At 37.2% G+C, this 15516-nt stretch overlaps 1 protein-coding gene across 2 annotated transcripts in view; it reads right to left on the bottom strand.

Moving 5' to 3' along the window:
* Nucleotides 1-15516, bottom strand: part of B3GALNT2 (beta-1,3-N-acetylgalactosaminyltransferase 2) — a 28559-nt gene that overhangs the window by 8063 nt on the left and 4980 nt on the right. For both annotated transcript variants that reach the window (XM_072647537.1, XM_072647536.1), the window contains exons 2-7: nt 14026-14173; nt 12537-12637; nt 10828-11021; nt 8399-8494; nt 4225-4335; nt 2351-2429 (exon numbers count right to left, since the gene is read on the bottom strand). In XM_072647537.1, coding sequence (XP_072503638.1) covers nt 2351-2429; nt 4225-4335; nt 8399-8494; nt 10828-11021; nt 12537-12637; nt 14026-14173 — 729 coding nt within the window. The remainder of the gene's footprint in view (nt 1-2350; nt 2430-4224; nt 4336-8398; nt 8495-10827; nt 11022-12536; nt 12638-14025; nt 14174-15516) is intronic.

Below are 15516 nucleotides of genomic sequence, written 5' to 3' on the forward strand. Positions count from 1 at the left end.
AATATGGATCTCACTGGTTTATCTGCTTTATCATCACTAAATAAACTGGTCTTCACTCCTTCACCTTAAGGCCTGAGTTATTTTATTCTTCAAAAAAAAAACCTCTTCAGTGGGTAAAAAATAACTAAAAAAAATTTTTCCCCTCCATGATAACAGCAGATCAGTCCCTTCTGCCCAACAGAGCTGAGTGCCAGGAGTCAAGGGCAAAGAGGAACAGGATTCCTATGAAGATCTCCTGTAAGAATGTTCTTCCCCTCCCTTTTCCCCAACAAATAAATAAGTAAATGAAATAAAACTGAATTTTAAAAACAAAACAATAAAATAAAGGAGAAAGCAACAGTTAAGGAGGAGTCTGGGCAAATACACATCTTCATACAGTTCAAGAGAACAGTGAAAAGGACAAATGAATCTTTGTTTTGATAAAAAAAGACCTGGAGCTCACATATTCCAAAAGTTAGGTCATTTGGGAGACACCTATTGCTCTCAAGAAAAATCTTAAAAGACATGAAAAGCTCTTTTTACCAAAACAGTGCCCTCAGAAAGGAGGCTGCTAAACAGGGGAGTGGAGTCCCAAATTTTAGGACCTTGGACTTTTTTTCTACCTATGTGTCCCTTCAGTGGCAAGTGGTTTAGGAAAACTCTTCCTAAACTTCCCCATAGTTTTACTGCAAAGCTGATACAGCCAGCCTCTTCTGGATGAGCAAAGTGGGCTCCTTCCCTCCTTAGCAGTGTTGTCCACTGGAAAAAAACACTGGGCTAGGATTATGGGCCCAAATCTTAGATCCAGCTTTATTATTACATGAAATACATGGGGAAATTTTTCAATCACTCAATTCACTCATGTAACACTGGGACCATTATACTTGCTCCAATCTGTTTCACTATGGGGACACTGGGGAGGTAACATGAGAAGCTTTGATAATAAAGGTAGAACCCCTCTATAAGAGCATATCACACAGGTCTGTATACGCCATGCTTCATTTCATGATGCCCAAAACATAGGCACTACTCACAATGAAAGCCTAGTAACACGAAAGGCCTCTATAACATGGATGTTAGTTCCAAACCTGACAATAGCAGTAAAATAGAGTTCCACTGTACATCTCAGAAGTTTTTCTCTGATCTTTTATAGCTGTGTTCTAGAAGAGGACCATGACATCAAGATGATGACATGACTTGCGGTTGACTTAGATCTGAGTGAGGGAGGACTGTGCAAGGTCACCAACCTCACTTTCGCCTCCTGAGCCATTTGGGTCCAGTGACCTGATATTCATCAGGATGGCTGGAGATGGTCCAGGATGCAATGGGAGACCCTGGCTCTTTCAGGCCAAGGTCTTATAGCATTCTCACTTTGAGTGAGACACACCCATTCAATAAATAGACTTCTTTAAGTAGTTGCTCAAGAAATGACCCCTTTAATTAAAAAAAAAATCAAACTAGGAGAAGACCCTCAGGGTTCCTGGGTAAAAGAAAAACAATTACTATTCAGTATTTAAATCCACTCTGTGCTAGGTGGGTGGGGACTTGTCCAGTCTATGAGCTCCGGAGTGAATTGGGTTTGAGGCTTGATCTTTGAGGAAGAAATGTAGCCAGTAAACCCAGAGGAAAAAATGCAACTTTTGGGGATGGAACACTGGAGGAGTCATTAGCAAAACAATGACCCCTACTCCAAGAACCCTTCAGAAGGGATTATATTGATTGGAGGGGATGTATGTTGTATTTGTCTTCGAGACCTTGAGAACTGTGGCATCACCAGGTGGTTCTTGCTCCATCAGTGACTTTCAGTTATGAATAAATATACTGGCAGTATCCTTCCTTTCTTAGCTACCATTGAGAGGATACAGGTGGATAAATACTAATCCCTTTAAAAACAAAAATCACAAATACAGCCATCACAAAATCTGACCAAAATTTCTTCCAAATAATGTCTTGCAGATACTTTTGGGCTCATACTCTTGGCCCCTTAGCTCTTAAAGGGCGGTTCTGAAACTTGTAATTTACATGGCAAGAAGAGACGACTCAAACAAGAGGTAAAAGTGGGAGCTGCCTAAGCTTCACTCTTCCACTGGTCTAATCCAAGGACAGGGGATGGGATGTGGCCCAGCATGTTGAAAGAGGAGCAGATTTTCATTCAATGATTGCTTTTCCACCAACCAGCACACGAAATACTCAATTCTATAAAAATGTTGTCCAATCTCATGCCTGCTGAAAAGATAAGCCAGTGACAAGGGTATATCATCCCCCAAAGGTTTCTCACTTATCTTTAAAAATTGCTTTTTAACTCTAGGTGGTGTAAATTAGGCCCAAGAAATTCGGTAGGCTTTTTCATTTGTTCAGCCTGTAAACTCACCCTGAATTGTATAAATAAAGCCTCCTGCTACTCCCTCTACACCTTCCATGAATTCGTAAGGCAATGCTCCCTCACCAGCCTAGAAAAACAATGAAGGAAAGAGTGAAAACACTCAGCATATTTTATTATAATGAATTATCCATATTTTAAAAGTATTTGGCAAAAACCAGAATATTTCTTCAGTGCAAACATTCAGTGAAGTTCATGAAACACCAAGATGAATTAATATCACTAAGACACACTGTATTTTCATGTTTCTTCTTCCAATTAGTGTGCAGCACCATAGGCATCCTAAGACTCCTTTTGGGTCCTCAAGGCCACCTTATACAGACTTATAGTGTCTTGTTTCTGCTATCGCCAAAGTCCAAAACTGAGTGTCACTTTAGCTTCCACCCCTCAATATCTTGTTTGTTTTCAGTAACAGACTTTTGTTTTCTCTGAAAGTGAAAATGCCCACTGAACTAAAATACAAGACAGGTTCACAGTTCAGACTCAACAGTCTGTGCCAGTGGGTTTAAATATGGCTCTACATACAGTCATTAACATGACACTGCATTAAAAAATAATGATCAATAAGCCCCCAGACATCCTCTCTACACAGTATACATATAGCAACTATCCTTAACATTGTGGCTGTAACTACTCTATACCTAATCACCGCCATGATTCATTCTGAACTGTTTATTTCACACCAGGTTGGTCTCTGCTAACGCTGTTTTCCAAAAAAGTTCTCCCTCTCTAAGACGACTTCCTTGTGTTGGTAGAGCACTTCTGCTCACCTAATCTTAGCCTGCCACATTACTATCTCTGCAAGTCATCCATCTTCCCAACAGGTCTTTTCTGCAAGCAGTGTTGCTGGAAACAATGCCTTAAAGCTGGCCTACTGCCAGTGCTCATTGGGACTGTTGGTAACCTTGTCTTACCACAAAAATACTAAGGAAGACTGAGTGCTGAAGAAACATCTTAAAAAGATTGATGTTAAGAAATTCAAGTTTTGCAGCCATAAAAAACAGTTGAATTCACTGACTAAAAAACTTACTATCTAAGGCTCGCTGGGCACACTATTTTTGAAAGGGCACACTGACTCTGAGATTCAGCTTTCTACATCTTCAATTACTGATGAAGCATGGGAAAAATGCCCTGCACCAATGTAGCAGAATTCAGGGATACATGGTATACATCTCTGGCCAAAGGGAGATTTTCCCTGAAATAAGGGTTGGGGTTAGCTATGTAACTTTAGGCAAAGCACTTAACTTCTATATGTGTCTGGAAAACTCTTAGGACTTCTGGTCTTTCCTTTGGCTAAGTCATAGATCATCTGGATATTTTAAAGCTTTCTTGATTTTTCATTCACTACCTAAAATTCTAAACTTAATAAAACTGAAGAAACAAAAATGGAACTTTCAAATTTATTAAACCTGTCAAAAGTCCCAAATCTCCAAATTCCTTTAGCAACATTAAAGTATACACAGTCTTCATTTTAGCCTTTCCTGTCAAGGAAATATAACTAGCCTACTAAGATAGAAAATGAAGATTCCGGACAGCAATGAGTTAGGATTCATAAAGAATTCTCACTTGAAAAACTTTGAGAAAGAGAGATATTTTTCACGCAGAGAATTCACTAACACAAAGACATTTTATACTAAGGTTATATATTCATTATATTTGAATTTATAAAGTCATGTGTGACAGCTATGTCTTAAGCCTTTTAGTTCTTTTTGCTAAATACATAAGTATTATCAGACTTGTTCTAAAACAGAATACTACTTCATAATGAAAGGATTTGGGAAAAAAGGAAAATGAATAATCAGTTGGCATAATAACTTGTAACTTTTCTAAAATTCTTCTCTGCAAATCCAGAAAGTATGACTTACTGTAATGATTCTGAGAACTCCCCCTCCATCATTCACTGTTACTTTGTGAAGATTCCTAGATATGAGGCCTTGAAGATCCTGGCTCTCCCACACAATTGTGCCTTCAAAGCTCTGTTGTGTTTTTTAAAGAAAGAATAAACCTCTAGATTAAACTTCACAAAGAAAAAAATTATTCTAAGAAATACTATTCCAATTAGTGTGCAGCACCATAGGCATCCTAAGACTCCTTTTGGGTCCTCAAGGCCACCTTATACAGACTTATAGTGTCTTGTTTCTGCTATTGCCAAAGTCCAAAACTGAGTGTCACTTTAGCTTCCACCCCTCAATATCTTGTTTGTTTTCAGTAACAGACTTTTGTTTTCTCTGAAAGTGAAAATGCCCATGACATGACTTTAAATCTAGATCTCATCAGAGTGAAAGAAGAACCTTAGAAAAGATAGTGTACTGTGTAAATTTTCTAAAAGATCAAAATTTATCCATCCAACTATCATTTTTTTACTTTAATGGTATTACATTTAAATTTTCCAAACATATACTAGACATTTCTTTACCTTCTTAAAGAGGATGCTGAACAGTACTTCTTTGGGATGATGAAGGATCATTGTGAAAAGCATTATCATATTTTTAAGGGATGATACTCTCTTCCCCCCTCTTTTCACTAAAGACTTCATATGTCAGTGAACAAACCGAGGCCATTTAATAAGAAGTTTCCTCATGTCTCAGCACTCAGACATCTTCTTCTCCCGCTTCCATTCCTTCCTCTGATGAAAAGCTGGCCGTTCTCTTTGCTCCCCGTAATTCCAGCCCCTCCCAGGCTTCTCCAGCACACTGCTCCTACTGTCATTCTCAGTTAATTTCTAATTCTCAATCACTCCTTCCATGCTGCCTTCAAATACACCCATGTCTCCCTCCATTCTTAAAATAAAAATAAAATAAATAAATCTCCCATGATCTGTCCATCCCTGTGCAATCTTTCCTCTCCTTTCTGGCTAAGCTCTTTGAGAAAACCATATACAATAGGAGCTTCTCCTCTCACTCTTATCCCTCTAGAATCTGGCTTCTGATCTTATCATTCAACTGAAAATGCTCTTTCTCAAAAGTTACCAATGACTTATTAATTGCCCAATCAAATATCAGTTGTTATCCTTCTTGACCTTAGCAGTACCTGACATTGTCGATCACCTCTCTTTTCTGCTAGGTTTTCATGAGACTTCCCTTTCTTGGTTCTATGATTCCTGTCTGATCTTCTCGCTTTCCTTGTGTTCCAAAGCTCTGTCCTCTTTTTTTTTTTTTTTTTTTGGCTCTCAGGGGTTCAATGATCATTAATGATCCCTGGAACTATGTATCTAGCCCTCTTTTCTCTCCTCAGTTCCAGTACCAAATCACCAGTTGCCTTGTGGACATCTCAAAGTAAAAAAAAAAAAATATTCAACTCTTTTCTCCCCTGTTCTCAAGCTCCCTATTATTGTCAAGGACGCCATCCTTCTGGTCACCCAGGCTTGAAACCTTGGTGTCATACTCAACTCAACTCCTCACTCTCTCTACATAGCAGAGGAAATGGTTGCCAAACCATCTCATTTCTACTTTCCAAACTTTCCTCATGTATGCCCCTGCTTACCTCTACTATTAGCTGTCCACATTGTCTCCCAGCCTCAAGTCTCTCCTCACTCTCATCCATCCTCCAACTCTGTGGCCTGAGAGACCTTCCCAAAGCGTCAGTATGACCAAGAAACTCCATGATCAAATATAAAGTCTTCCTTTTGGTATTTAAAAGTCTTCCCAGCTGGGCCTCTTCCTGCACCTTGTTTCACCCCACCTGTGTGGGACACAGCTATACTGCCAGCCCTCACAGAGAACAACAATGCATCTCTATCTCTGTCTTTACCCTGGTTATTCTCCAGACTCAGAATGCTCTCCCGTTTTCTTTCTGCTTCTTAGTTTCTCTGGTTTTCTTCAAGACTCAGTTCAAATATCATCTTTTTGGAAGGGGAAGAGACAGAGGAGTATGATGCTTACCTATATCTCCCCCAACAAATGCTAGTACTTTCCCCTCTCACGTTGCTTTCCATCTACTTTGGATGGATCTTAGATGTACCTAGTTTTTCACATGTAGTCTCCCTCCACCATAACCCAAGTTCCTTGAAGCCAGAACCGGTTTGCATTTTTGCCCTTTTTTTTCTTTCCCTAGAGCTTAATGAAAGCTAAGTCCACTCTGACTCTATGTTTGGTCACTGACTTATGATCCCAAAGATGGTTGAGATATTATATATTCACCCCTAAACTAAACAGCCCCAATAGCTTTATAGTTGACAGTTTTAGATCTACTATATTTGCATTTAATATCAACTGTCAGTTCTTATCATTTCTGACCTGTTCTTTACTTCCTTTAAAATGGCAAAAATGATTAGCTTAACTCTGCACATAATACTAAATCAGTAAGCTATTGCTTAACGGTGGTTCTAATGCTACAGTAGGGAGGCTTTCTATTTTCAGAATTTATAACATTTTCTTTGGGGAGGGGGGAAGGAATTAAGAGGCAGGTGCACTGTCTGTTTTGTCAAAATGAAATACATTAATAATTTTTTTTTAACTGACAAAAAGAGGTAGAATAGAGGTGGGAAGAGATGATTACTATGTGGTTTTAGTTCCTCAGCAAAGACAGGGATATATATAAATATAAAATAAATCCCCAGTTGATTCAAGCAAACCAAAAAAGTCTAATTTTTAAAAATATTTTAATTAGCTTTGGTTTTTATGATGAGGAAATGTGAAATCAGACTAAGTAATAGTTTAAGTGGCACATGCTGCAACTTTCATTTAACTCTCTGACCCCATACTGAGATTTATGCCTCAGAGAGTTATACAATGAACACATTTCAAGAGATCCGCTTACTTGACAAGCTATACTGCTGACATACTACCCTAGCAGGCTATTAAATGAACTCGCCAGGAGGGAATAAAATGATGGCCCAATTATAATACTTCCTTCTCTTACAGAGAAGAAAGTAGCCTATTTGTCTCTCAGTCATTCATGCAAACTGCTCATAACTATTCTTCAGTGCTAAGAAATCGGATGCAGCAAAGCTAGAATTCATCCTTAAAATTAAGCATTATTACAATGTAGCTTCAACAAGACCATAAGTGGATTTGTAATGGGAAACTTTTTAATAGAAATAGTATTACTTGGCATACCTAAGAAAATGTGCAGAAGTTCATCAGACTAAGACCTAAAAAAATTGGACAAAAATTTAGTTTTTTAGGTTCTTGGTAAGTGTTTGAATACCCAAAAATGTTCCCTGCAATATAAGCACTGCCTCTGTCAGAAGCATTATCATGGATGTTGACAAGGAGAAGACAATTTTTGTGCAGGGAGAAATCTTTTTCATCCCTTTTCTAAAACTGGAGGTGGAGGGATAGTAATTCTTTGACTAATGGATAATGAAGAACTAATAGCCGGCTTTCTTCCTCCTTTCCTTTCTGACGGGGTCAGTCACAGAGGGGTTGCTGAACAGATTTCCTCATCCCTGCTCATCCCAGTGAAGTGAACTGAGAAGCCAGATAACTTCAGCTGATGCAAGTACAGTTACTTCCCAAATCAGTTCACAGGCCAAATGTCAAGGGCATTTTAAGAGGTACCAAGGTTAGCATGAAAGTTATGTCCGGCATTAAGGTCCCCATTTGCCAAGTCATTGTCAAGCATTTGTAACCAATATGAGAGGACCCTGACTGAACAAGAACATTGCCCCACTCTCCTCTTCTTCACTGAACAGAATGGAATCCATACACACAAGCAGCAAGTATCTTACTCATATATTCACAGTTGCCTCATTATTTCTTTCCTGGATAAGACTAATCCTAGACACATAAAAAAAACAGCCCAACTTTAGCCAGCAAATTTCTACTTACGGTGCTTGAAAATGCAAAGACTCAAACTCTCCTAATAATTTCACTAATATTTTAGCAAATCTCAAAAATATGCAACTGAGTTCTATTTCAAGTGCCCCTGATAGAGAAGCCTGGTAAGGAACTGGACAGCTAAGAGCTCTCTACCTGCTCAAAAATGAATGCTGGTCCAGCAGCTTGTGATTCCAAGTTGGATCAATATGTAGCACTGTCACCCCCGCCCTGCCCAAGTACAACACTAGTGCTTCGGGCTTCTCTTTCTACCCCATACCTCTGGCAAAATGAACTGCTCCACTGGTTTGTACCACAGTCTGTTGACTTGTACTCCACAGCTAGGGGGACTGAAACGAGCACTAAGGAGGGCTTCCTGTGGGCAGTCAAAAAAAAAAGTGATGATAGGATCATTAATGTCGGGAGAAAGTCACTCTTCATACCTTGTTAAAATACATTATTATACAAAGATAATACAAAGAGCAGCCCCCCTCCCCTCAAATCATTAGGGATATTGATATTCTATTTGGTTTAACCAGCACTAGTTTCTACCAACCCCAAACCCCTTCTCTTTTCCTCCTCCATCTATCATCAGGTTAGGAAACTGAATCTCCCTGTAATCTCCCTTCATTGTGCCAATGATGTCACTTAGTTTTCATCCTAAAATGATAATTCATTCTAATTTAGAAATTAAAACTGTGACCCAAAGCAGTTGGGTATGTGAAATACTGCCAAATGAAAGCAGAACAGGGGAGTGCTATCCTACCATCAAGAGAAAAGCGAGGTAAAAAACCAAGTCAAGGAGATATAAAGATGACTGATTTTCATTAGATTAACAGTTTATTTTCTTTGAACTCTCACCCATCGTTTAGCCAAAAGAATGTATTTATTTACATGCTTAATATTACACATTGACTTATGAGGGGAACATCTCATGAAAGTTACTAAGAGAACACAAGGTTTCTAAAATTACAAATTTTGTTAGAATTTTTTCCTATTAAATAGCAGATTTTATAAATGTTATAGGAACAGGTTTTTGCTTCTTTAGTGAAGTAGGTGTGAACATCAGACTTACATGCAAAAAGGTCCTATAACCTCGGGGAGAGGAGGTGATGGGTCTGAATAAAGTTTTGTATGGGGCTTTTGAACACATGCCAGTATTGACTTAAGCTAGAATCCACTTTACAACAGAGACTATTAACCTGTCACCAATTATATATAACATCATGTACAGTAAGCAGTTAAAGGTCAAATCAATAACATGGTCAAAGCACTGTACTTATGAATTGGGCTCCCCTGCTGGTAGCACACATTCAGAATAACTAGCTGGAGACACATCTTCATTTACTACCAAGGCAATTAAGTATCTGTTGTTGGCAAGTCACAGCAGGTCCTAATTTCCAGATTAAGTACAGTGGCATACTAACCACTACAACTGTGTCCCTTAAAGGATTTCCCAGATAGAAGTCTAATTGAAGTATAAAAGATGGAATCATATGCTAATTGGCCATTAACTTGATTAGGCTCTTCTCACAGCAATAATACCAGATTATGGTCAAATACTCCCATGCCAATGGAAGAGCTCTATGACTAAAGCACCCAAACCAGTGGAACTCCTTTCCCAACTCCATTAGGACTGCCCTTTCATTCAACTTCTCTCACTATTTACAAATATGGATTTAATATTTTTGGAAGGAAATCTGAATTACAGGCTTAGCTGGAAGAAATAAAACCAGGAAAGAAAGATCAGAGACCAAGTAGTTCAATCGCTAGCTAAACAAGAATCCTTTCTACAACACACCAACAAGTTACCAAGGATAGGGAGAGCGACACTTTGCTTGAGGACACCCCCACAAGGAAAACTCATTCCATTCTGGGACGGCTCTGGTTAGGAAGAGACCTAAGTTTTCTGTCTCTGGGGTCAAGCAGAACAACTCTAATTCTTCAAATGAAACATGCTGCGTACCAATGCTCAATACTACACTGGAAATTTTTCAAAGTAACTGAAACATATATTGATTGGATCTATAAATACCTCACACTCTTTGCGAAAGAGGAAAAATTTTTTAAAAGACAGTATCTATTTATGACAATAAATATATGTAGTAATGAAAATATACTAAAACTGACTGAAATTAGAAATGATAATGGCAGCAACTAGCCATGGAAGCAGAGTAAAACAGCTTTAAAAATTTGGTCTTGTACTCTTTTTCTCAGAGTACAGTAAATTGTAACTAAACTGTACTACAATAATTAGGGAACCTATAGAGATTCATTGCTATTATTTTTCTTACTCTGGCACGCTTTTTGAAAACCAGAGACAATTTCACATATTCACTAATACATATGAGTGCAATACAATTATGCCACAATCCTTTACTATCTTCATTCAGATGCACCTTTGTTTAAATTATATATCCCCAAATATAATTAGTAGCATAAAAAACCTGATATAATACACAGCATAGTACAAAATAGAGAGAATATAGTTGGTAATGATATTAACATGTCTCTCAATACCAGAATTACAAAAAGGTTCCATTACATTAAATAAGGAAAGGAAAATCATGTTTCTGAGCCAGGCAGGGGCAGATTCATTTTGTAGACCTTTTCTAGGGTAAAACAAATTTAATACTGACAAGATAGGAAAGAGGTTAAGGAGTTGGGGAAGAGGTTTGGGAAAAAAAAATTTGTGATGCAGGGTAATACCTCCTGTTCTGCTTGATACACCTTGACAGTAATATTCCTCTGGAAACCCACATCACCAGCATCATAGAAGACTCCGAGACTAGTAATGACAATTGGATGGAGAACTCGAAAGCTCACACTGACAACTTGATCCTCAGAGAGCCCTGTTGCAGTTCCTTCAGGAAGACTGAATGCCTCAATTTCCTGATTTAAAACTAGGGAAGTAATAACAACTCATGTTTAAACACCATTTTACAAAGCAGTTTCCCCATAATGACCCTATGAGGTAAGTAGCAAAAGTATGATTATCTCCATTTTACAGATGAGGAAATTATGACAAAGACAAACTGCAACAGAATAACAATCAGAAGAAAGTAGAAAGAGATGCTACATATACAAACCAAATGAAACCTCTTACCTCTACCAATTTGTATGGTGGGTTGGGCTGCTAAAACTAAAACAAGTAATTGCTTGTAAAAATAAACCAATTATTTGTTAGGTTTCTTCTTCCCTCCAAAAAGCAAGAAGGGAGGGTGGAGCCAAGATGGCATAGTAAAGCCAGGGACTCACCTGAGCTCTCCCCCAAACCCCTCCAAATAGATTTTTAAAATGGCTCCAAATAGCAAAAACAAAAACAAAGCTTCAAAAACATGGATTTTAGGGAAATCAGATATATCTGAATTGTTTGACAAGTTTGCTGACTATCAATAGAGACTTGATGCAGCACATGTAAAATGTAGAAAATCAAAGTTCAATTTTTCCCCTAAGCTGCCTGATGTTAAACTCAAAAGTAGAAATGGGGCCACTAAACCTGATCCTTGCAGGCTGCATACTTACTCAGAAAAGCACATATCAATATTATCTGTTACAGAGTATTTTTATTTTGTTAAATATTTCCTAATTAGATTTTAATTTGGTTTAAGCTATGTGCCTGACACCTCTGTCCCAAACTACAGCTGCTTGTCATTCACAGAAGCTTTACAATAAATAAAATAAACGTGTATCTTTAGAAAGCGTATTTGAAATTTCCCTAAATGGCATTTCAAAATACCACAAAGATGAAGTAACTGCCTCCTCCCCAGTCCTAGCCAAGAACTGCTCAAAACTTTTAATTCTGAGGATGGAGGATTATTGAAGATTAAAAAGAATGTTCTCAAAGCACGCTTAAGCTCTTTATTGCATCATGCTGTAGATTTCCATTTGTGGTTTTAATTTTACTTGTCTGTGTTATGGCAGCTTAAACTCAAGGATTCTTGAGAAAGTCACAAACACATATATTACACAAAACTGGTTATGTAATTAATTTGAAATATTTCTAGAGAATGTGATTTGAATGAACAAAAAGGTAAAAATGGCTTTGCAAGGAGTTAAAAACTCAGTAATGCAGTATTTATCTTTTCTATTAGATATGCTCGGAACATACTAGATATATCCAGAGTTCAATCTTCTATCTGATAACATAAAAGAAAAAGAAAAATCATGTCCTGAAATTCTACACATGTCAAAAGACTCCCCATCTGTATCCAATATATTAGGGGGTTTGCTAGGAAGCAGGGGAGATAGGTTTAATTTTGTCAAGAGGGCCTTCATACTGCTAAACTCAGTAACTCTCAATTAATAATCTCAGGATTGTGATTGACAGTTACCCTAGGGCCAAAAAACCAGAAAAGTCTAGAGTGGATTAACAAAATTATAATAACTATGAACACTAATAGAGGTGTGGAACTCACTGGGATTAGTGATGTTCAGCAGTTTGCAGGAATAAGGGTCTTCTCGATCTTCCACAGGCACATCACAACCACGAGCACCTATTATGAACTTCACAAGCACACTGAAAGATTTGTTGACATTAACATCAATTAATAATCTTGAACATGCAGGTTCCTCCTATGCCCATTTCAAAATTCGTTCTTTTTTAGTCATACGCGCTCATTAAAATTAACTTTCTAGCTTCCTTTACCTTTCTCTGAAGGAAAAAGAACCAAACAAAAGATACTAAATAAACAAGAGCTCATTTTTAACCTTACTCTACTACTGAAAATCATAGATCCTGCCTTTGATCACCACGATCGCCCACACCAATAGAGAACAGCTAGTCAACTCCTGAATTATAATTGTTTATATTTCTATTATTGAAGCTACAGTGTAATTTTAAAACGAAGGTCTACCTCAAAGCGCGGTCTAAGCATCACTTTAATATGAAATATAAGACTTCTGAAATTCAGACAAACTTTGTAGAAACACATATATACTTTTTTTTTTTTGCTGATGGCCAGTCAAGACAGAATTTCTTTCTTTAACAACCAATTTTAGGGAAGTAAGTACAAACTGAAATCATTAATGATTTTTAAAGTTTCTGTTGTAGACATTAGTCCCAGGTGCACCTTCTCAAGCAAAAAAAAAAAAGGTAACATAACTGCAGAAAGAAATTTTTACCTAGAGTTACAAGGACATCCAATCAATTTCAAAAACAAGGCACTAAGATAAGACTTGAAATCTGTATTTCTCAGAGCTAACTGTTGGTGACCATAAAATTCACTTTGAGTAATTTAGCTCTTAAGTTACCCAGCCCCAAATAGCTCTGGTTTGATGCCTGCCAGAAAGGCACATCAAATGAGCATGTTCCCACTGCTATAAAACCTCTCCTTATATGGATATGCCTTCCACTGATCCCCATTATCATCTTGAGACTGGCTAGTCAGCTGACAAGAAAGAAAAGGGCACTGAGTTTATGTTAACCTGTTTGTGTTCTATTGAAAAGCCAACAGATAAGGCATTTTAGCAAAACCCAATGCAAGAAACAAAAGCACAAGAACAGAGTTCACATCACAAACTTAAAATTTCCCATAAAACTTCATGTGCACCTTGATTTTAAAAAATAGTTAATTTTGTGGAGTTAGTGAGAAAAAGTTCATGGCATACCTACATATACAATGTGTAATATCTCTCATTCTAAGGCCATACACACTATGTAAAAAATATGCTATTTTAAAATCAAAACACTGGTATTTAAAATAAAAACATTCAACAAATACTCTTCTCCCATTATATCATGATTAAAAGTAATCTGGTTAAATTCATTTCTTGCGCATAACTGCAGCTAGACATAATAATTTCTCTCATATTGATAACAGTGTAACTTCCAAAACAAATGCTCAGATAACAGTTTCCTACTCTATGCTTCTATATATCCAGCAAAGCAAATATGAAACAGTTTACCGTTGATTTAATTCTGGATGCTGTTTCAAGTGCTTCAACCAGGTGTTCCTGATCACACTTCGCAGTTCATGATTATTTCGAGCTGACAGCACACCAACTACCACATCATAATGTCTGGATTTCCACTGAGGAAATAAAGTCAGTTGATCTGGAAATAAGTAATAATGATTTAGACACATCCTATGCATCAAAAATAACCACAGTAGCAAAAACTGCATTTCAAATATTTTTTCAAATATTTTCAAATCTTAAAGTATTTTTACATTTTAAATATTTTTTTTTAATTTCAATATTTTAGGGTTTAGGGTCTTTAAACAATGGATATAGATTCAGTCTATTACTGGACTTATACTTGAAACCTTAGCTTTGAGAACTCAAGGTTACTTATACCATCATGAGGCACTGGAATAGGACTTTATGTAAAACAAACTGCAAAAAAATTACAAACATAAGGAATAAAAATAGCAATGGAATGTGGTAAGTACACAGATGGATAAGAAACCAGAGCATCAGAGCAAAAATTTGGTATCATCATTAATGTCTTTTTAAAATCAAAATGTAAATAAGCTTGAATTTTATTCCTTATTTGATAGCTTTTTTGTATTTTTACAATTGTTGAAATTATCATTAATAAGAATTATTTTAGTAAATAAAACAACAGGAAAGTTTTTTTTTTAAAAGGAAAATAATTTTGCCCTAGTTTACTCATCAACTTTTGTTTCATGACTTGTGATATCCAGTGGCGCTAATAAAGCCTGGCTAATGGAATATTTGAGGCAGCTAGTTAGCTCAGTGGATAGTGTGCTACACCTGGCATCACGAAGACCAGAGTTCAAATGTGGCCTCAGATAGTCACTAGCTGTGTGACCCTGGGCAAGTCACTTAACTTATGTTTGTCTTAATCCACCGCAAAAGAAATGGCAAATCACTCCAGTGTCTCTGCCAAGAAAACCCCATGAAAAGTACTGGCATGCTATGGTCCACTGGGCCATGAAAGTCAGTTATGACTTAACAAATGAACAACAAAATTAAACATTCACACTGGCAGCATATACTACAAAATCAAACCAAAGTCTTCAGGGGCACAGAGGAGTCAACCCAAATGTGAAATGCATATTAAAGAAAAAAACTGGAACATATTTGTGGGGTTTTTTTTCCCTGCCCTGAAATTTTGACGCAATATTGTGTCGTGTAACCACATAGTATCATATTGTAAACAAGCCATTACATGCACACATTCCTGCTGATGTATGCTGGACTTCCCTGGAGATGCTCTCCTGCCAACACTTGTTTGTTAAGACCTATTGGTGGACTTGTACTCATGGATTATAACTTGTATTTTGTGTGTTTGGAAAATAATGTAATCGCTACAATTTTAACTCTGTTATACAACAGATGAAACATGCGTGGTTTTTCAAAATTTTACCTTTTCTTTCTTATGCTTCCACTTCTCCCTTATTTTTATTCAGCACTCCCCAACTACACTACAGG

The sequence above is a fragment of the Notamacropus eugenii genome, chromosome 2 (assembly GCF_028372415.1).
Source record: "Notamacropus eugenii isolate mMacEug1 chromosome 2, mMacEug1.pri_v2, whole genome shotgun sequence".
Taxonomy (NCBI): domain Eukaryota; kingdom Metazoa; phylum Chordata; class Mammalia; order Diprotodontia; family Macropodidae; genus Notamacropus; species Notamacropus eugenii.